General features: G+C 31.6%; 3 protein-coding genes and 1 pseudogene across 5 annotated transcripts; 2 read left to right on the top strand and 2 right to left on the bottom strand.

Annotated features, from left to right (window-relative positions):
• Positions 1-118: 118 nt before the first annotated feature.
• LOC107949129 (protein LNK1) lies at positions 119-5,776 on the top strand. Of its 3 annotated transcripts, none has more exons than XM_016883852.2 (9): positions 119-393; positions 936-1,052; positions 2,037-2,590; positions 2,821-2,981; positions 3,105-3,142; positions 3,552-4,262; positions 4,386-4,534; positions 4,984-5,119; positions 5,201-5,776. In XM_016883852.2, exons 2-8 carry the CDS (start codon positions 1,029-1,031, stop codon positions 5,063-5,065), a joined length of 1,719 nt encoding a protein of 572 aa, XP_016739341.1. In that variant the 5' UTR covers positions 119-393; positions 936-1,028; the 3' UTR covers positions 5,066-5,119; positions 5,201-5,776. The 3 variants fall into 3 exon arrangements, with proteins under 3 accessions (XP_016739341.1, XP_016739342.1, XP_016739340.1); XM_016883853.2 differs by having other exon boundaries at positions 2,821-3,142; positions 3,552-3,908; positions 4,107-4,262; XM_016883851.2 differs by having other exon boundaries at positions 2,821-3,142.
• Positions 5,777-10,519: 4,743 nt separating this feature from the next.
• On the bottom strand, positions 10,520-12,716 carry LOC107949128 (uncharacterized). The gene is made up of 4 exons (XM_016883850.2): positions 12,399-12,716; positions 11,976-12,102; positions 11,197-11,368; positions 10,520-11,019 (listed from the first exon to the last, which is right to left on the bottom strand). Exons 1-4 carry the CDS (start codon positions 12,627-12,629, stop codon positions 10,800-10,802), a joined length of 750 nt encoding a protein of 249 aa, XP_016739339.2. The 5' UTR covers positions 12,630-12,716; the 3' UTR covers positions 10,520-10,799.
• Positions 12,717-13,984: 1,268 nt separating this feature from the next.
• On the bottom strand, positions 13,985-16,125 carry LOC107949127 (dihydroneopterin aldolase 2). Its single transcript, XM_016883849.2, has 3 exons — positions 15,977-16,125; positions 14,481-14,679; positions 13,985-14,389 (listed from the first exon to the last, which is right to left on the bottom strand). Exons 1-3 carry the CDS (start codon positions 15,993-15,995, stop codon positions 14,185-14,187), a joined length of 423 nt encoding a protein of 140 aa, XP_016739338.1. The 5' UTR covers positions 15,996-16,125; the 3' UTR covers positions 13,985-14,184.
• Positions 16,126-18,923: 2,798 nt separating this feature from the next.
• Positions 18,924-20,198, top strand: LOC121228248 (peroxidase N1-like; annotated as a pseudogene).

Here is a 20,198-nt window from a genome sequence, read left to right as displayed (position 1 = left end):
TCTCATCCACGAATTCTGATATCTACCCGCCGTTGTATTGATCTCCTCGCCACGTGTCAACCTTACAGTCATCTCCCTTTAGGTTTTTTAACCTTTCGAGAAATATAATTAATAATAAAATATTCTTTAATCCCTGTTCAAAGAAAAAAAATACGATTTTTTTTTAAATCGAGTGCTCTCTTTGTTCTCTAGAACTTCCCAGGAATCTCTTAGTTTAAATTTAGGGTAAAAAAAGTTCGTACAGTTAACTGTGTGAATAAACCTTTGTACTCTGTGAATTTCGAAGCTTTCGTTTTAGTGAAGTTTTTGCCCTTTCATTGGAAGAAAATCAGTTTTTTTTTCTTCTTTGGAGTTTGGAGTATTTGATTTTCCGGTGAAAATCGTCTGTTTCAGGTGAGACTTTGTTACGATAATTTTTTTCCCGTTTTCATTTTTTTTTGTTGAAACTTATTTTTTTAGGTTAATTCCTTTTGATTTTTGTCTTGATTGTTGATTTCTTTTTTCGTTTGGTTGCTGAGAAACTGCAGGAAATGAAACGGAATTTTAGATATTTTTAAAAAAAATTGAGACGAAAGAAAAGAAACAAAGTAGTAAAAATCAATCTAAATTTGATGCAAATTTGCGCTTACTGATATTACTTTTTGCTGTTAATGTATTTTCTTCTAAATTCTTCTACCTTTTGTTGACTAGAAAAAATGGTAAGGAAATAGATTTACGCTAGAAAATAATGGATATGAATGTTAGATTACTGTGTATTTACTGCTGAAAAAGGTTATGGATGCGGTTTGGTGCTTTAATGCTGAAAAGTAATTTAGTTGATGTGATTCACAGCTTTTAGGTTTTCAACTTGAACATGTTACGCAAATTTGAAACTTAATTTCTGCTGAATGATTTTTTTTCCTAATTTATTGTGATTATTATGTTTTGTGTTTCAGAAAGCTAAACTAGGCACAAATAGTCCTCCATCGACATGACATCTAATCAAAATATTGGATTTGTGCTTACTGGTGGTTAAGGATCTGGAAGGCATGTCTGACTTGTACATGTATGAGGTATGTTTCTTAGTATACTTTTTAAGTTTATTCATTTACTTTTATTTTCTAGTGGTTAAGTGCTTCAATTTCAGTAAAGCTTGTGGATGCAATATTTTCAGCTTGAGTTCTGGTTTTATTTTCAGTCGTTTACTAGATTTTATATGTCAACAGAACTTAAAAGTTTGATAGTGTGGATTACCGCCTCTTCTATTTTGATATTAGTGGATGGAGTTATTGAAAATTAGAGGGCGTGATAGATTTTTATGAACAAAGGATCTTAAGTACTTCAATTTGAAGATTTTTAGTTCCTTTATTTTCAGGTTTGCTGTAGCCTGTTTGATTTTGTTGATAATTAGGTCACTAGGGTTCAATTTGCTAATTATCTTTTGGATCTGGCTAGGTCTAAGTCATATTTAATGATTGTTGAATCTTGCTCTTTTGGTAGGAGATTGGACAATCTGATGAGTGTCATTTTACTCCCAAACTCATTTTTATTCTTTTGGTTTAAATCGTTTTTGAATGATTTAATCCAAGCTTGTCAGCAGGAGCCTAGTATCTTCTTTATATTTTATGTTAGGAGAGTATTATCATTGCACCAAATAACTATTCCCGTCTTCTTCTTGGTGGGCTGTTCTGAATAAGATTTTATTCACTTTAAGGACTTGTTATGCTAACATAATATTTTTTTTATATATTGCCAATTTTTGGTGCAAAAAAGGCGATTATTTAGTGCTATGGTAAAAATGTTGTGGTTGAAATGTGCAAGAGCACGGCTTAAGCACAAGATTCCTTTATCAGAACTACCCGGGGTTTATGCTCATGGGATCATAATTGGATGGCTTTTCTTTTGTAGTATTGCTTTTCAGATTTTTGGTTGTATTACTATTTTAAGAATTGTGTTGTGCTAGCGAAGGGATGGAAAACCTATCACCCCTCTAATTTATTTTGAACTTCCTTTGGTGAAGAATGATTATTGTTAAACTTGTATAATTGATTTTACAGCTTGAAGATAATGTTTGGGATGATTTTGGTGCTACTGATAATCATATAGTGCCCCATACTGCTGATGAATATGGAGGTAGAAAAAAACCTCGTTATGAAGTGCTTGGAGTTACTAGTGATGCTGATAGTTGGAAGAAATTTGGTATTTTGAGGGAGAAGGAGAAAGGCTTACATATTTTGACCAAGAACAGAATGTTAGAAAAGGATCCGTGGTCTCGCATTCATGATAGCTTGTTTCCCACTTCAGGTGATAATGACTCACTCAAAGATGGAACAAGCATGGCTTCTGATGATCCCAGGATGTCCAGCCATGGTCTTGAAACTGGAAATATAGATTCAGTTGGAAATGACCTATGTGCCGATGATCCTATCTTGGTTGACAAGTGTGCCCCAGAGGACAATAATGATTACCATTTCCCACTAAATCACATAACTGCAGCTGATGATGATCTTAGGTTTTTTAATAATAATCATGAGGACAAAGAAAATAGTGATCTTTTATATTATGGTTGGGGAGAGATTGGGAATTTTGAGGATGTTGACAGGATGTTCAGGTAGTTCTTGAAACCCCATCTTTGATCATTTTTCATGCTATGCTTTACCATATAAAATGTGACACGTAGCTTTAGTAGGACCTTCCCGTTTGAGTATAATTTGAATATCTACATTTATAAATCCATAACTACCCACATGTATGTACGTGCACCCTGTATGGATGAATGAATATTTGTAGGTTTACAAAATACTACTAATACTTTCTCAACCTTTCATATTTTTCTTGCAGAAGTTGTGATTCAACATTTGGGTTGGGGGGTCTCAGTAATGAAGATGATATGTGCTGGTTTTCATCTTCACAAGTGGCAGAAGGATCTCAAGGTGCATTGAAGGCTGATGCTAAACTGAATGGCTTACAAGAGTGCCCAACTTCTAGGTCAGCCAGTGCAGGTCTGGCAACTGTTGACTCCATCAAGAAAAGTGAATTTCTAAATGAAAAAATAACTTCTGTAAATATGAGCAGTGATAATGTTGGTCTTGCTCACTTGTCTTCTGTGCATGTACCCAATAAAGAATCTGAAAGTAAGGATGGGTCGACACCCAGTGAGCAGGTTAGAAAAATCTTTCTTGCTCCTATATGATTGCTTTCTTCCTGATCTTTTGAATTTCACATTTTGTTTTAGAATATTTAGTTATCTTGTCTATAGCACCTAGAAGTTGTCATCCTTCAAAAGTGTTTTAGGCACTTCTTCCTTTCTGAATATGAATTTAATGCTAGAATAAATTAAGGTCAGGAGTAGAAATATAACTATTGTGGCACTCCAAAGGAAAACGTTTCCTTCTATCATCATGAATTACTTTGTTTTTGTAGTGTATGTTCTATTTGATTTGGATAACAATCAACGTGATCAACTTTTTGGCTGATTCAGAATGAAAGGATCATTGTTATAATTTTTCCTTAACGCATTGTTGCCATGTGGACTTTTAATTATGTTGTTTTATTGCATTGCCAAATTACAGATCAGTCCACAAGAAAAGCATTCAAAGCAACATAGAGCATCAGGAGAACGAAAAGATCAACATCTGGAAAATGGTGGTTCTTTTACCCAATATGATAACATCAAGCAGTTTGCAGATGCAAAGCACCCCTTTAGCAATTCATCCTGTCAACTCTTCTTCTCCTTGGATGTTCAGCGGAGCAAACTAAACGATGGACCTGATTCTGTGAATTACAGACAGACAAATATTCCTTATATGCATCTCAGCTATAGTGGTTCTTTGGATCAAGTTTCAATCTGTCCAACTGTTTCTAGTGCCAAATCTGAAAATAATGGCCAATCATCTTCAAAAAACGAGTCATCTTATGCATCAAATCAGGTACATTCGATAGAGAGTTCTCATGGTCCTTTGTTTGAGGCTTCTGCTATTATAACAAATGAGAAGAGGGGAAAGCTACATCGCCAACAAGATACACAAATCCCACATAACAGGAATGTCAAACAAGCAAAAACTGATACTCGGATGGCATTCTGTGATCCAGTTACTAATCAAAAGCAGGTCTGTATGTCTGAACAGGATGAAGGTCATAGTGAAGTTGAAGGAGTTAGTGTAGGAAATCCAGCAGAACTAGATTCTTCAAATGTAAGGGAGAGCTCTTGTGTAGTTTCTCCTTTTGATGAAGTCTCGCTGGAAGCAACTAGTTTTCGGCAGCTTCAACAAGTCATGGAAAAGGTGTAGTAGATGGAAAGGTTTTCTATGTGCAAGTTGCATGTGTTTTCATGTTGTGCATGTGCGTGTTCTCTTTGGTAATCCATAAAAATGGTAATTGATTAAGTTAAAACTCTGAATCTTCAGCTGGATATCAGGACAAAACTGTGCATACGGGATAGTCTGTATCGTTTGGCTAGGAGTGCCGAACAAAGGCATAATTGCACAAAAACAAAAAGTGGCATCGGTGATGGTAATGATGGAAGTGGTTCATCAGCGTCCGAAGAAACAAACAGGTATGTGTTCATTACTTGAAGGATTTCTTAGCACTTATCATTGTCACTGTTAGTTAAACTATAGGAGGTAGAAATGATTTTAGTATTTCAATGCTTTGGCTTCCTAGAGACCATGGATAATCCAATTATCTTGTGTGAAGGCACCGATAATTTGAAATTTGAACTATTGACCTCTCGGTTAAAAAGGCACTGGTAACGAATTGAACCTGGAAACGTAATCAGTTTAGTTAGGATCTAATAGAAAATTTCAATCTTGAACATATTGCTACAAGCTCTCTGGTTCATGTACATGAAATTTTATGAAGAAAGAAACTTATAGAGTCAAACTTGGTAAGAATCTGCTTGGCTGTACTAAGACTATTTAACTTTGCTTTTCCTTTCTTTTATCTTTGTTCTTAGTTAACTCGATCTTCCGAACAATTCTTAATTCTAAGTTTTGGTATATCCAGGTGCACCGGGTTTATGGATATGGAAACTGATACAAACCCTATAGATAGATCCATAGCACACCTACTATTTCACAGGCCTTAAGATCCATCTCAAAGGCCAGTTACTGATACTGCATTGTTGAAGTCTCATGGCAAGGTAAGCATTCCTTTATTGGCTATGGTTGTTCTTTCTATGTACTCGAAGAAAGTTCATTTTTTTAATGGATTGGGATGACAGATCCATGGCTCTATCACGAATCCACCTCTGATGATGCCTGAAAAAGTCATTGGTCACGAAGAAACTGATGCCGTTTCAGATAAAAAAGTGCCGACAAACAGTAACAGCAGGTAACTGGGAATTTATTAATATCTTTGTAAAATTTAATCTATTTGTTTATGATAATGTATAATGGTGGTCGTTGTGAGTCCAGCCGACACATAAGATGCAGGTTTCCTTCCCTGTTTTAGACCCTTTTTTTTTTATATCTTAGACACCCCATGGTCTTTTATTAGTCTGTGTTGTTATTAAATCCTTGTAACGGTTTTTGATAAGCTACTTCCGGTTTGCGTTTTCACAAATCAGCCTTCTTGTCACTAATCTCCCGGATTTTCACGTTCTCTCTCTTTTTTTGTTCTTTTATTATAATAAATTTCCCCTTTTAAGATTACAAATAGCCAACTAAGTTTTATCTTCATTGGCATCGTTGCTGCTGTAACATCTTGAAAGATGTAAGTTTAAACTCATGTAATAGCTTCCACTTTAAGGATTGGGAGAGTTTATGGTTTAAGAATTATATAAAAGAAAGATTATACATGAAGCTATACTATATAGGCTATAATACTAAAAAGGCCCCATAAGTTATACTGCTTTATTTAAACAAGTTCTTGTATATGTATATGCATATGTATTTACACCTGAATAAGCTATGTTTTTTTTATTTGTAGGAGCTTATTTAGGTATAAGTTAAAGCACTTATTAGAATGAAAGTTAAAAGATTAAGGGCTTAGTTAGATGTACAAAAAGTATATGAGTTTTTATGTAAATTAAATGATAAGGTTTAAGGCTTTTTTATTAGTTTAGCCTTTATAAATTACATCATGGTATGGAATTTATACTCCAAAGAAAAAGTAGTTGCAAAAATAACACTTCCTCTTAAGAAAGATAATCAAAATTGTTACAATATTGGTGCGTCTGATTCGCCGAAGCTTAGACTATGTTTTGTAATAAAATTTCGGGAATGAAAAACTACGAGTGGAATGTAAGATTATTTTATTTAATTCATTTGGTTGGAATGTGTTCTTCATTTGTTTGGTTGATGAAATTTAAAATTATTTAAAAAGTAGATTTTATTAAATTGTCTGATATAATTTTTTTTTGTTTTTATAAGTTCACCAACATTTTTTAGTCTTGGGCTTTCATAAACTTATATTGACTTGATAATTTTTTTATTACACCTTGTATGAATTCAATTTAACAACAATTGAACCTAAATATGATGGTTTGTTTTTTTATATAATTTATAATTATTTATTTTAAAGATTTTGGTTTACCTTTAATGTTAAAAGATAAGCGAAACTCATAATATAAACTTCAAATTCTATAGTTTGGGGTACCCAATAAGTTTAGAAATTCTGTTGTTTTGACAATTTTATTATAGTTTTGATCACATTTGTCCTTTTGAGATAATAATTAGAGTTATTATTCATAGGTTTTTCTCAACCTATGAACAAGAGGATAATGTGTTTCATAAAACATGAATTTACGTCTTTCTATATTGACAATAATGCTCATACCAATTGAGTTAAAGATTCAATCGATAAAAACACCGTTTTTTTATGAACCATATAGATTTTTTTTTTAAAAATTGTTAATGTTAGTGGTAATTTGAGTTTTATTTGGTAATGTAAGCTATTATAATTTTATTTAAGATAAATAAGAGAATTTTATTTCTAGAAATTAAAACCACCATATAAGTAAATTAGTAACTAAGATTAAGGGTTGAATCATTTTCTGAAGTTGAATGTGGTAAATATTCACAAGTCAGGGTGTTCATCTTAGATTTTCATCCTAGATTTTGAACCGATAATTGTTTCAATATTAGGGCTTGAAATTTTTTTGTTCAAGTCCTGAACTTGAAAATTGTTTTTACATTAGGATGTGATATGTTTTTTGTCTAAGTTAATTCTTGAATTGTTCTGGTCCCAATTTGAGGATAAACGTCAAGTACAGGCCTTAATATGAGAATAATTTTAAGTTTAGAAATTAACTTAACAAAAAAAAATTGAGAACTTGCTAAGTTTGAATCTCAAATAATGATTTGACATTTAAGATTAATAAAAGAATTTAGTAAAAGAATTAGTCAAATAAATTCAAGTTTCAAGTTTGTGGTTTTGCCTAACATTAAAATTCAAATAAATGAAGACAAAAAATAATTTTGTTAAAAAAAATAGATTTTATTCAGAATTTGAGATAACCTAATAAAGAGGTTGAAATGATATCAAATTTATATTATGACATCTTGACACTATATATTTCACACGGCAACAAGAATATTGAAAATCTAAATATTATAATCTCATTTCAAAATGTAACATTATTAATGTAATACTCGATGAATCGAATATCTTCTATATATTATTCGTTATTGTATTTATTACATAACATGTAATATATTATGTAATACGAATTACAATATATTACTTTATCACATGATTTCTTACTACATGCCCAATATATTTGGATATTTCTAGTAAGATTTTGTGATTTAAAAAAAAAAAGTTATCTCAATATTTATCATATTTCCACTCAAAATCCTAGCAATTCTATGGACAAGTCCAAACTATTAATCCATAATTACCCGTTTCCCAAAGACACAAGTTTTATAACTCATTCAACGGCATTAAGATGAGAAATCAAAGACTAAAAAAATGATTTTCAGTGAAAAAAATAGTAATAGATTTTTCAATTTTCGAATTTTAACAATTTTATTTTAAAACTCAAATCTTAAGTTTATAAAACCCAATTCGAAGCTTTAAGATATTTTATTTTATATAATGTGTTTAATTGAATTAGTATATAAATACACAAATTTAATTAAAAATATAAAATTAAATAAAATTAAAAATATTTAAGTTTTATAATTTATTTTAAAAAAACTATTGCTAAAACTTTCATGTAATATAGGCTTCATTCACTATTTAAAAATATTTTTAAAATTTTTAAAATTTTTTTAATTAAAAAGAATGTTTAGTAAATAAAAATAAAAATTTGATTTCAATAATGACAGCATTAATATATGTTAGTCATTTTTATATAAAAAAATCACTGATTCGAACTAGATACAAAATATATATTTTTAAATTTAGTAATTATATTTGGTGATGTATTTACTATCTTCGATGTCTAAGAATATGTTTGATATAAAGGTAAAACTTAATTGTTAAATAATATAAACAAAAATGATATTACTCATTGACGAGATATGTAATTTTTTTTTTTAATGAAAATGATGTTTCATTAGAAGAGTGTATTTGTTTGGTTATTAATAAAATAAAGCGTAAATCACTCGATTATTAGAAACTTTATTAATAGGTCAATCGACTTTAAAGTTGACTGATGCAGCTGTTAATTTAATGACTTATTATTTTAATTTTTATTCTTAATACACATCATTTACATATCATATAATAATTAAAAAGAAAGTATCTAATACCGATTGAGTTTTAGCTTGATTGATATGGGCATTGTTGTCAACGTAAGATGATTGGGGTTTGAGTGCGCTGAAGTGCATTATTCTCCTATTTATAAATTGTGAAAGAGTTATGGCTTGGATTGGGTGTTTTTGTATTTGGGTTAATTTTTTTAATTATTATATGAAATGGAAATGTTGTGTATTAAAAAGATATGTAAAAAAAACAAGTTATCAATTTATAGCCACATCAACTAATTATTAAGGACTTAAAAAAAATAAAAATAAGTCAAGTGATTATTTTGTAACTTTTTAAAATCAGGTAACTTAAAAAGAAAATTTTTAATAATTGGGTGACCATTTATGTAATTTACCCTAAAACAAATTAAATGTAGGTAGGACTAGTTCTTTGATGTTGTGGCCTGAAAAGTGTTATTAGTAAAAATACTATAGCAATATACGGTAAAAAAAGTGATTTGTTAATTTTAAGTATCTAGATTTGCTGTAAAAAAATTGTGGTAAAAATGTTTTTTTTTCTTTGGTGACAATGAATAGATCCTATTTTTAGCTGCCATTGAGTTGACCCTGTTCTATATCTAATCCCGATTGCTGATGCAGTGGATGCCTATTTCTCTTTGAAGCATTTGAACATTCTCCATTAAAGGCTGGTGTTGCTCAATTAAATGTTACTCCACTGAAGGTTGATCACTTCTCCACATTGTAAAAGTGGTGGTGTCGACAGTACTCGGTGGGCTAAACTTGTAGGCTCTGTGAACATTGGCCAAGCTTGTTTGGCTAACAGGTGCATTATTCAGGATCTCTGTATTTCTGAAACCAAGGCCTCCATATGAGACGTGTCCCAATTACACACATGCAATTTCCATTGATCCAAACTATGTCTCCATCAGAAGCATTGCAGTATATGATCGATTTTATCGATGCTTTCATTTGGTGCCTTAAAAAGCAAGAAAATAGGTAAATAAGAATAGAGGATAAGATTGATCGGATTAGTGTATGTCTTTCATCACTTGAATTGAAGGTGGAAAATAAAATATTTATTTCAGATATTCTATTAAAAAGTTAAAAATAAATAATTTATATCATATTTAAATAATTTAATAAAATTTTACATCAAATAAAAAATTTAAATACCTCTTGAATGATTAATATAAATTATTAGATTATTTATCAAATTAATGATACATTGAATATTTTTAAAATTATAAAAGTTTTAATATAAAAGTATTTCTATAATTTTACTTCAAAATCAAAAGTTAAAAATGCATAAATTTCCAGCATTTGAGTGAAAAAACATTTTGAAAGCACTTTACCAGATATTTTACATTGTTTTGGGATTAAAAAGTACTTTTGAAAAAAAATAATGATAAAATAACCTCATAATCATAAGGCAAAACACTAATATAATTGTTGTCACCACTTAAATGCACAATAGTACCTTAATATAGCTAAGCTATTTAAAAATAAGCAAACCAATTAATCAATTTCAATACAAACTTAATAATCATTAACTCAAAATGAATAGAGATTTGATTTCGTGTAGACATTTGATTTCGTATATTAGAAAGCTTTGTAGTCAGTTGAGTCTTAACTATAATATACAAAATCTTAGATTTAATATTAAGCTTTGTAGTTAATTGAATCTTAACCCTATTGGCACAAATATTACTGTCAATAAAATTATAAGTAATTCTAAATATTGTGTAAAAAAATTAAATATGATCAAAACTTATTACGAGATTGTTAAAAAATATATATATTAAGCGCCTCTTCTCCACTTCTGACTTGCAAGGCACAAAGTTGTTGAAAACATATAAAAAAAACCACCAAAGAAAAAGCTGACCAAAACATTAAGCAACAACCCGACCAAAACCACTATAGAAAGAACCAAAGCCCTGGTCGAAACATTGTTAGATCTCAGCTCAACTGCGAAAAACAAGTAAAACACAGTATATAATTTAAACAAAAACAAGTTAGCTATGGTACATCACATTTCGGTACAAAGCTCAATATACCTACAACACAATTCATCGACAAATTCAACGTTCCCTACCAACTGATGGTGTTCATGAACTATATCGGTTGCATAATCCGGTAAACTCAAACACCAACATTTTCTGGAAAATCCAACTAGTCAAATTGTTGCCTGAGCTGCATCTCTGTTTCACTCTTCCAGGTTGCATGAGATGACTGACCCTTCATTCTCTTACTTTTCTCTTTGTCTTTGATAGTTGACCCCTTTTTCTTGGAGTCTTTATCGGCATCTGCAAGAGGACGATCTCCACACACCGGACAGACCATTCCTCTAGCACTGGAGTATGTCTTTGGTATTCCACATTGTAGGCACATCCTATAAACATAACAACGATAGGCTAAGATGAAATGCCGACAAAATTTATATGGAAAGAAGTCTTTATCAGTGCATCTCATGTTAGACTCAATAAACTACTGCTCAATGTGGGGTACAAGAAAGAAAACAACAGTAAAACACCAGTCTGGATTTATGCTGAAAACAATTACGATGTACCTCAAGAGCTCTGCAGCATCTTCTGCATTTGGATTTGTTGCAGATGCGACCCTCTTTGCTCCATCCTGTTTGGTGCTTGGAACTGCTGAAACAGGAGGCTTGCTACCCTCAATATCACTTCTTACTCGCTCATGGATTCCAACAAGCTGAGCTTTTGCTTCTACCACAGCACCTTTAAACAATGGCAACGGAAATGATAATTAGGTTAGAGATAGGTTGATTAACCCTTAATACCAATCAACATATGACGACGGCAAAGGAATCTTAATGTAAAATTTTGAAGACAAATGAACAACCAGATGCAAAGTGCCTTCAACAATATAGCCTAGAGAAGAGTATGGTTTAAACTTCAAATTTCTTAAAGAAGCATCACTTAAAGTTACAAGAACAAAAAGTAATATCTACAGTAGAGGCTAACGAACAGAATTGAGCATTGGAAAATCCAACAAATTAATCCATCGACCTTGTTCCACGCCAGAACTGTCAAAATGTAGCATCAACTTTAATCGAACATTTCAATTAATCAAAATCCTGAAGCCAACCACAGGCACCAAAGGAGAAAGATCTAATAGGAAACTTTGCTTTTCTACTCTCAAGGTTCTAACTTGTTACAAACTTCCTTTTCCACCATTTTTAATTAAAATACATATCATAATCAATTGAAGTTCAAAAAGCCCTCAGTTGACAAAATAAACACAATAATTGTAAACCATTTGAGCCCATATCTTAAGTAGAGATTTGTAAATAAACTTTGAAAAGGGGAATAGATTGAAAAATACCAGAAGGCATATCCTTCTTATCTTTGAAATCCTTCCGGTCACTGCGCCTTCCTTGCTGTTGGGCAGCATCACCTGCTGAAATCGGTTCCTCAACCGCATGGTTTAAAAACTCTGGCGGCCCTGAAACCTCCAGAAACCAACAAGAGAACAAGTACACTAACAAAATTAGAAAAACCCTAATTCCATCACTATCAATTTCACCACTTCAGTAACATAGAAAAGGAAAAAAAAGAAAAAAAAAGAGAGCATTTTAAACCTAATTTCAGTTGGTGAGAAAGAAATACTACAACTAAAAAAGATTTTAATTTTATTTCACAAAAATCTCGATCTTACTTTTTCTTCAAAATTCAAAATTTTCCTCCACATTATTAGCAAAGGTTTTATTTGCCAAGAGATTACGGGCCCAAAAAATAAGTTTTATACCTGCGAAAAAGCGTCGAATGCAGAAGGAAGATCGGATTTACGGGAGGGATCGGGGAAATCAAAGACGGAGGAGTCATATCGCTTGGGAGCGGCGGAATGGTTTTTAATACCACCGCCGCCGCCGTAGTCGTCGTCGTCGTCGTCAGAAGAGTCGCCATAATGAATATGGTCGGGCTCAGCCGGTTCTTCATCTTCGGCTGAAGAATAGCCTTGAAGGAGAGAGAGGCTCATTGCCCTCTTTCTTGTTCAATAGTAAAAGGATTTCTTTTGCACCGGCAATGCCTTTTACCTTTTATATTTAGTACCATTTTTATCCCAAATCATATTCAAAATTGCTGTTTTAAAAATGGGTAAATTACAAATTTAATCACTTATATATAGTTTAAAGTATATTTTGAATACCAAATTTAAAAATTTACAATATAATCACTAATGTTATTAAAAGTTACAATATGATTACTAATATTACATTTTAATCATTTAACCATTAAATTTCATTAACAACATAACAAAGAGCTGATGTGAGATGTTATATCATCATTTTAGATAATAAAAAAATTAGGTTAAATTGCACAATTATTTCTTATACATTTTCTTTTTCTTTTTCTTTTTGAGGAACTTGATTCTACTAGTTATGATTTTTCTGTAATATTTTTTTATAATTTTTATAAATTTTTCGCTTAATTATTATTGAATTAAATAAAAATAAAATAAATAATTTAATCAATTCAATCAGCTATTGAATTCTTATAACATTGTATAAAAAACTGCATCCAAGGACTTTAAACTTGTGGCCCATTTCTTTCGCCACTTAATCTAACTGGGTTCCTTTACGACACATTTGATAAGTATATCCTTGACTCTTAACCCTTAACCCTTATTCACTTGATATCTTTTTCGTGGGAAGGTTAGTGAGTAAAACTCATAATGGTTGGGTCATTCATCCAAATTTGAAGGTTAACTCAAAATGTGTAAGAGTTTGGACAAAAATATAAGTCCGAAAAATGGGTTTGAACAAAAAATAAGACCCATTTTTAAACGAGTTGAGCCTCGTGTAAAATTTTTTGCCCGAACTCAACCCGACCCAGCCCAAATAAACTGCTTTGCTACTATTTTGCTGCTGTTTTACTACCACTCGTTATTATATTGTTATTATTTTATTGTTATTGTTTGAATATTGTATAACTCTTGTTTTATTATAAATTAAGTTGCAACTATCTTAGTGTTATTTTAGTATTTTAAGTTTGTTCAGAAACATTTATTTTAATATTTTTAGTGTATTTGATTTATTATATTTTTAAAATTTATTTTTATATAAAAATAATCTAAAAAATTTAATACAAGCAAATCGAGTCAAGTTCGGATTTAGTATTTTTTTGTTTGAACCAGGCTTGAGTAGAAATTTAAACTCATTTTTTGAACCATGATAAATTGGAGCTAGATAATGGGCCTGAATTTTACATCGACCTGAAACCAATCCAGCTCATTATCAAGTTTATTAGCGAGTGACTGATAGAGATGGCAACCATGTTCCATTAAGACGTGAAAAAAATGACAAGAATATGGCAAAAATCCACAACACAAAATTATTAGCACGTCAAACTTTATAATATAAAAAAATATACAAATACACCAATTGTCAAGATCTAGTGACCGAAAAACCCGAGAGCCGGGCCAGACCATACCAGGCATCGATGAAGACGATATATTCGTACATACCCTCATTCATACATACATATGTGCAAGCATACATACATGTGTGTGTCTATATATACATATATGATGGTCAATTAGAAGCATCAATGCTTCTATATCTTATAATCTCAACGCCAAGGTAGTCAAGAGAACCGTGAACAGCAACATGAGGCTTACCAGCTTTCACTCTAACAGCCCATATTTGAGAGTGATTTGTAAAGATTTTTGATGCAATCATTTGAGCCACCGATTCCAAAAGATCACGAGATTGCCCTTCCACAACTTCCTTCACTATACTATTATGTAAGTAGCCAAAAATCAAATTATCAAATCAAAACATAAGCTAAAAGGTTCATGCAATGTTTTTAAACATCTTCGGTTACTCACCGGTAAATATCAGTGTAGCTAATGGTATCGGATAAAAGGTCGGATCTACCGGCGCTCCGAAGATCCATCCAGGCATCTACATCAACCAAGAACTTCTGACCCAGTTTTTTTTCTTCAGACTTTACCCCATGGAAACCATGAAATTTCAAGCCCCTCAATATGAGTTTATCTCCTGTTGGTATCCCATTTCCAGTTGTCTCTGTTACATATCATTTTCTATTAGCTATTATGCTTCAGGGGCTAAAAAGATAACAAGCAACAAAAACATCAAAAGAAATAACCATATTGGCTCATAAATTAGTCAGCTGTTTTGGTTTTTCCACCCTAAACAACATTGGGGCATTGAATTTCATTGTTTTTGCCCCAAATGTGCTTAAAGAAAGTTGTTTGAGCTTTTTATATTGTTTGAAGTATTCGTGTCTAACAAATATATGGATATAACTATAGAGATATGACTGTCTAAAAAGGTCCAAACACATAGAAAAACTTTTAAAAGTCGAATATATAGGCATGATCCACACAAGGAAATAGAACTACGTTATTATAAAACAGCAAATGTACTCCTATACTAGGAGTTGATCATGCATTATCGTGTACCATGTAGAAGATTCTTTGATAAAGAGAGGAAGCACCAATAAATGTCTTCTATAGAAGATTTTTCGGTGTGGTGCTTTTCCGTGAAAGTTACGTGAATGACACATAACGTGAAGGAGATAGTCTTGACAAAGAGTGTTCTAAACACCTTGACAAAGAGTGTTCTAAACACGAGTTGTTCCAAACATGAGTTATTCTACTAAACAACAGGAGTTTGAACATAAACAAAATTGAATACCAGTTTTTCTTTAACACAAATGTTCGAAACACGAGCGGATTTGAACAAAACTTTTCTAGTGAAATAACTTTCAGTAAAATGACATGGTTACTTGTTTTGGGTTGTTTTTGCTATTATTTTCAGAAGTGTAATTTCATGTAAAACAACCAACAAAATAAACCACAATATGTATACACAGACATACTCATCATCAATAGAAATTTGTATCAGGGTTATAATTTATCACAGGTCTCTGTACTCTTTGTAAATTTAGAATTTAATCCTTCTAATTTTCAGATTTCAAAATTCAAGTTCAACCATTAACCAAACAAAATAACAGTGTTAACAATTGCACCTAAATTTTAAAATCTGAAAAGAAAGTATAAGGACTAATTTTCAAATCTATGAAAAGTACAGAACCTATACCATATTTTAACCTTGTATCAATGTACCCAAAAGATGAAGAATCTCCGGTGCTTAAATCATAGGATCCTCAAGAAAGCTATTAAACAAAATTTCTCAGAATCTGAGTAAAAAGACTAAACCCCATCTGTTTACTACTACATAATAAAACTAAATTTCTAAAGACCCAATACTGATTTACAGGCAAACACTCCGTATGTAGTATAAAATCAAATAAAGCAACAGTAGGTCAGAGATAAAGAAATAAATAAAAAGCTCTTACCGCAACTGGGTGCAGCCATTGCAGTGCAGCTGCTTCCAAAACGTGAAATTGCAGAGAAATGGGAGATTGAAAATAATGGAGAATTTGATAGGAAAATATATATGATCAGGTTACAAGAAAATGGGCCAATTCTCCAATTCGGTTTGTTTAGATTTTTATGGCCCAAATTAACATTCCAATAAAAAATCAACCCAAATTAACTAAAATAAATAATAATTAATCGTTGTTATTTTAAGGTTAATCTATTTTCTCAGTAATATTTTTGTTTTTTGACTAATAAATGAATTAATTAAATTTATGCTTCAGAGATAACTTCAAGATAAAGATTATTGGGTGCTACCCTATATTATTAGAGAAGCTAATCATGCTGTTGATCGAATTTCTAAAATGGTTTCGACTGATTTGGAAGAGGTACAAATTCCGGCAACAGCTCTTTTAGAATTAATTGAGATTCTTGATAGTGATAAGCTTAGTTGTACTTTCGACATTGTCAATATAGGTTAACTCTCTTATGGTATTAGTTAAAAAAAAAAGAAAAGAGAAGAAAAGAAAAAGATTTGGATGTAAAAAAAAGAGGGGCTTAAATTTATGGGTAAATTTTCTAGTTGGTCATTCAATTTTTAGAGTGGTTTTATTTTGATTACTTAAAATGAAATCTTTGCAATTTCATCACTTAACTTTTAAGAGGCTTTCATTTTGGTCACTTAACTGTTAAATCTCTAAAGACGGTTAACTATACACACTATATTATATTTACACTTTTATTTTGATCATCCAAACACCAAAAAAACCAAATATTGTGAATGACATTTTTTTAAATTACACGTCGTTGTGGAAAAGTCTGTTGATTGTTATTCAAACTATAATTTAAATTTTAAAATATTTTAATTAAAAATTAAAAATATTAATATTATGTCAATTAATTATTTTCGTTAGTTTAACTATCAAGCATTATATAAAAGATGTCACATCATCGATACAATTAAAACCCATTTTATGAACTTATTCTTTTACTGCTTTTTTATATAACTTTAATTAACAAATTTGGAAACATGAGATTTCTTCTTTAACAACAAATTATTTTAATTCTATATGTTTTGCATTTTGGAATATTTATCATTCCTAAAGAAAATACTATTATAGAATTATCAATATAACAACGAGGACATGTAATTAATAATTCAAGAACTCCTTCGCTACTGTATGGACTATCATTCCAAAGAGAGTCCATTCATTCGAGGAATGTGCTTCAATAAGGGGTGAAGGCAGTAGCCTTGTCCCCCAAAAATGGAATTTTATTTATTAATCTCTTTAACTTTTAGGAAATTATAAATTACTATAATCATAAACTTGCATTTACTCCCAAAGGTTTTATGCATTTCTGCCCCTAAAACAATTTCTTGTTTCGCTCTTGGCTTTGGTTCCTCTTATCCTCATACTATGGTTTAGATTCTAAATGTATTTTTAGATTTTGAAATATTTTAATAGAGTCCTCAAAGTATTAAATACTATATCAATTTGATCCTTCCATTAATGAAGCCATTAGCTTAAGTGCTACACGTAAGCTCACATTTGACGTAAACATGTGGGTCAAATTGTAAACATATGTGTATCTGCAACATAGACACTTGGATTTTACATGTTAAAAAAGAAATAACTCTCCTAAATTTAATCGATCACACTACTTTCTATTTATTTAACATGTCAGATTCAAGTTGTTCATGTGATAGGGTACATACATGTTTACAATTTTATCCATGTGTTTTAAATATGCTTTTACATTATATTCAAATTATTATTCAAAGCCTAAATTAACAAAAAGACCTGATTGATATAACACTGATAAAATAAATAATAGAAATTAAAACACAACAAAAACAAGCATAACAAAATTAAATTTGAATAAATCAATAAGACAAAAACTCCAATTTCAGGCACCATTTTGCCACCAGCTTTGATCTGATCTTGAACAATAGATTTTCTCTTCTAATTTATAAATCAATTATAATAATTGAGGAACAACCTCAAATCACCAGCATTCCATATGTTAATTAATTGTGGGAATATCCCGTCAATTAACCCTTAACAAGTGAATAATCCAGCAATTAACTCTTAACAAGAAAATAACTTTGAAATTAGCTTCCACAATTTATTTACTTGGCAGCCTTACAAACCAGAAAGACATAGCTCAAATCAATGGCCACAACAGCACGGATTATTTAAATTTGATCGTTAACTCTCTTGACGGATCCAACAACTTACTTAATTGGTCACATCAATTTATTTTTTGGTAGACCGAATACAACGATTACTAATCATATTGATTCACTAATTGTATGCTGTCCAACATTGAATTGAGGTCCCTCTTTTTGATTTGATGCTAAAATAAAGTTGTAATACGACTGAGTCTATATTTTAAATCAAAAAAATTAACGAATACCAAAGTGGAGAGTATAAATGCAATTTCAAAACCTCACAATTCAAATACCAAATAAAATATCGACTTAAAAGGTAGAATAAAAATTTAACGACTCATAATTTAAACCACAAGAAAACAAAATAATTGAAAAGTTTTAATCAAAATAAAATAGAAAAAACTAAACAATAGTAATGACGATTGGTCAGGGCGACTCCCCTTCTAATTCAAGCGTTACTAATAATAATAAAGGGTAAATATTAAAATTATACATGAATTTTGGTCCAATATGTAATTTAATATATAAATTTTGATTTGGTGTAATTATATAAATGAAAATTGAACTGTGGTTTATATATATACATAAAACTTTGATTTTAATTTAATTATACACATTTAAAGAAAATTAATACATACATTTACAACAATGTATGTATTAATTATACACATTTAATTATACACATTTAATTCGCAAGCCTTGTTTAGAACACTGTCCCTTAATTCTTCTATTTCTTTGCTTAATTTACAACAATGGAGGGCAATTGTTTCAATCAAACAGTCTTCTTATTTACCCTATTGCTAGCCATAGCTGCCAGCTCGGTGAGAGGCCATAGCACTCGAGTCGGTTCTACTCGAGCACATGTCCTCGAGCTGAGTCCATCGTGAAGTCGACCGTCAAATCTCATTTCAAGTTGGATCCGACTATAGCTCCGGGATTGCTCCGTATGCACTTCCATGACTGCTTCGTACGAGGATGCGATGCTTCCATCCTTATTGATGGGCCTAATGCTGAGAAAACTGCACCGGCAAGCCAGTTCTTGAAAGGATACAAAGTCATCGATGATGCCAAGTTTCAACTCGAATGTGAATGCCCCGGAGTTGTTTCGTGCGCCGATATCCTCGCCCTTGCTGCTCGCGATTCCGTAGTTCTGGTAATTATATATATTTTACGATTCTTTTGGGTAGTCGGTGAGAATGTCGTCGTTTGAATTCGAGTCATTTTTACAGACTAAGGGAACTAGTTGGGCAGTTCCTACAGGGCGTAGAGATGGAACAGTCTCAGTCTCAAAAGCATCTGATACTGATGGCAATATGCCAGGCTTCCAGGATACTGTAGATGTGCTAAAGCAAAAATTTGCAGCAAAGGGTCTCAACACTCGAGATCTTGTCACCCTTGTTGGTAAACATTTTATTACAATCAGGTTCGATTTACCCAACGCTACCGTAGATACTCAATTTTGGTTACTAATAGTTAATCTGTTATTAGGAGCACACACAATCGGTACCACTGCCTGCGAAGTCTTCAGCTACAGGCTTTACAACTTCACTTCAACAGGAGCCGATCCTTCGATAAATCCCGCATTCGTTTCCCACCTTCAAGCACTTTGCCCTCAGAACCGTGACGGGTCACGGCAGATCGCACTCGACACTGGCAGCGCTGACAGATTCGACACTTCTTTCTTTGCAAAGTTGAGGGAGGGCAAGGGAATACTTGAATCCGATCAAAGATTATGGACTGACGTTTTGATCAAGACGTTTGTGCAACGTTTCTTGGAGGTTAGAGGGTCGCTTGGATTAAGCTTCAACGTTGAGTTTGGGAAATCCGTGGTGAAGATGAGCAACATTGAAGTGAAGACTGGAACTATGGGAGAAATCCGCAAAGTTTGTTCTAAAGTTAATGAGTACTGAACCACTTATGTATGTATGTATGTATGTATGTATGTACGTATGTATGTATGTATGTTTTTACCAGCTTAGCTGATAAAAATTACACCATTTTCAAGATTAAAAATAATCTTATTTAGA

This window comes from Gossypium hirsutum, chromosome A04 (assembly GCF_007990345.1).
Source record: "Gossypium hirsutum isolate 1008001.06 chromosome A04, Gossypium_hirsutum_v2.1, whole genome shotgun sequence".
In the NCBI taxonomy this organism is placed as follows: Eukaryota; Viridiplantae; Streptophyta; class Magnoliopsida; order Malvales; family Malvaceae; genus Gossypium; species Gossypium hirsutum.
Note: the sequence above shows the minus strand (reverse complement) of the source record. Positions and strands in the feature narration are given on the sequence as shown.

Excerpts from the sequence above, each read along its gene's own strand:
- LOC107949129 (XM_016883851.2), top strand. The coding sequence starts at position 1,029 with ATGTCTGACTTGTACATGTATGAG. Across the intron at positions 1,053-2,036 it reads CTGACTTGTACATGTATGAG|CTTGAAGATAATGTTTGGGA; the intron begins GTATGTTTCTTA and ends TTGATTTTACAG. Across the intron at positions 4,535-4,983 it reads GCGTCCGAAGAAACAAACAG|GTGCACCGGGTTTATGGATA; the intron begins GTATGTGTTCAT and ends TGGTATATCCAG.
- LOC107949128 (XM_016883850.2), bottom strand. The coding sequence starts at position 12,629 with ATGAGCCTCTCTCTCCTTCAAGGCTATTCTTCAGCCGAAGATGAAGAA. Across the intron at positions 11,369-11,975 it reads TAAGAAGGATATGCCTTCTG|GTGCTGTGGTAGAAGCAAAA; the intron begins GTATTTTTCAAT and ends CATTGTTTAAAG. Across the intron at positions 11,020-11,196 it reads GATGCTGCAGAGCTCTTGAG|GATGTGCCTACAATGTGGAA; the intron begins GTACATCGTAAT and ends TTATGTTTATAG.
- LOC107949127 (XM_016883849.2), bottom strand. Across the intron at positions 14,390-14,480 it reads AGCTACACTGATATTTACCG|TATAGTGAAGGAAGTTGTGG; the intron begins GTGAGTAACCGA and ends CTTACATAATAG.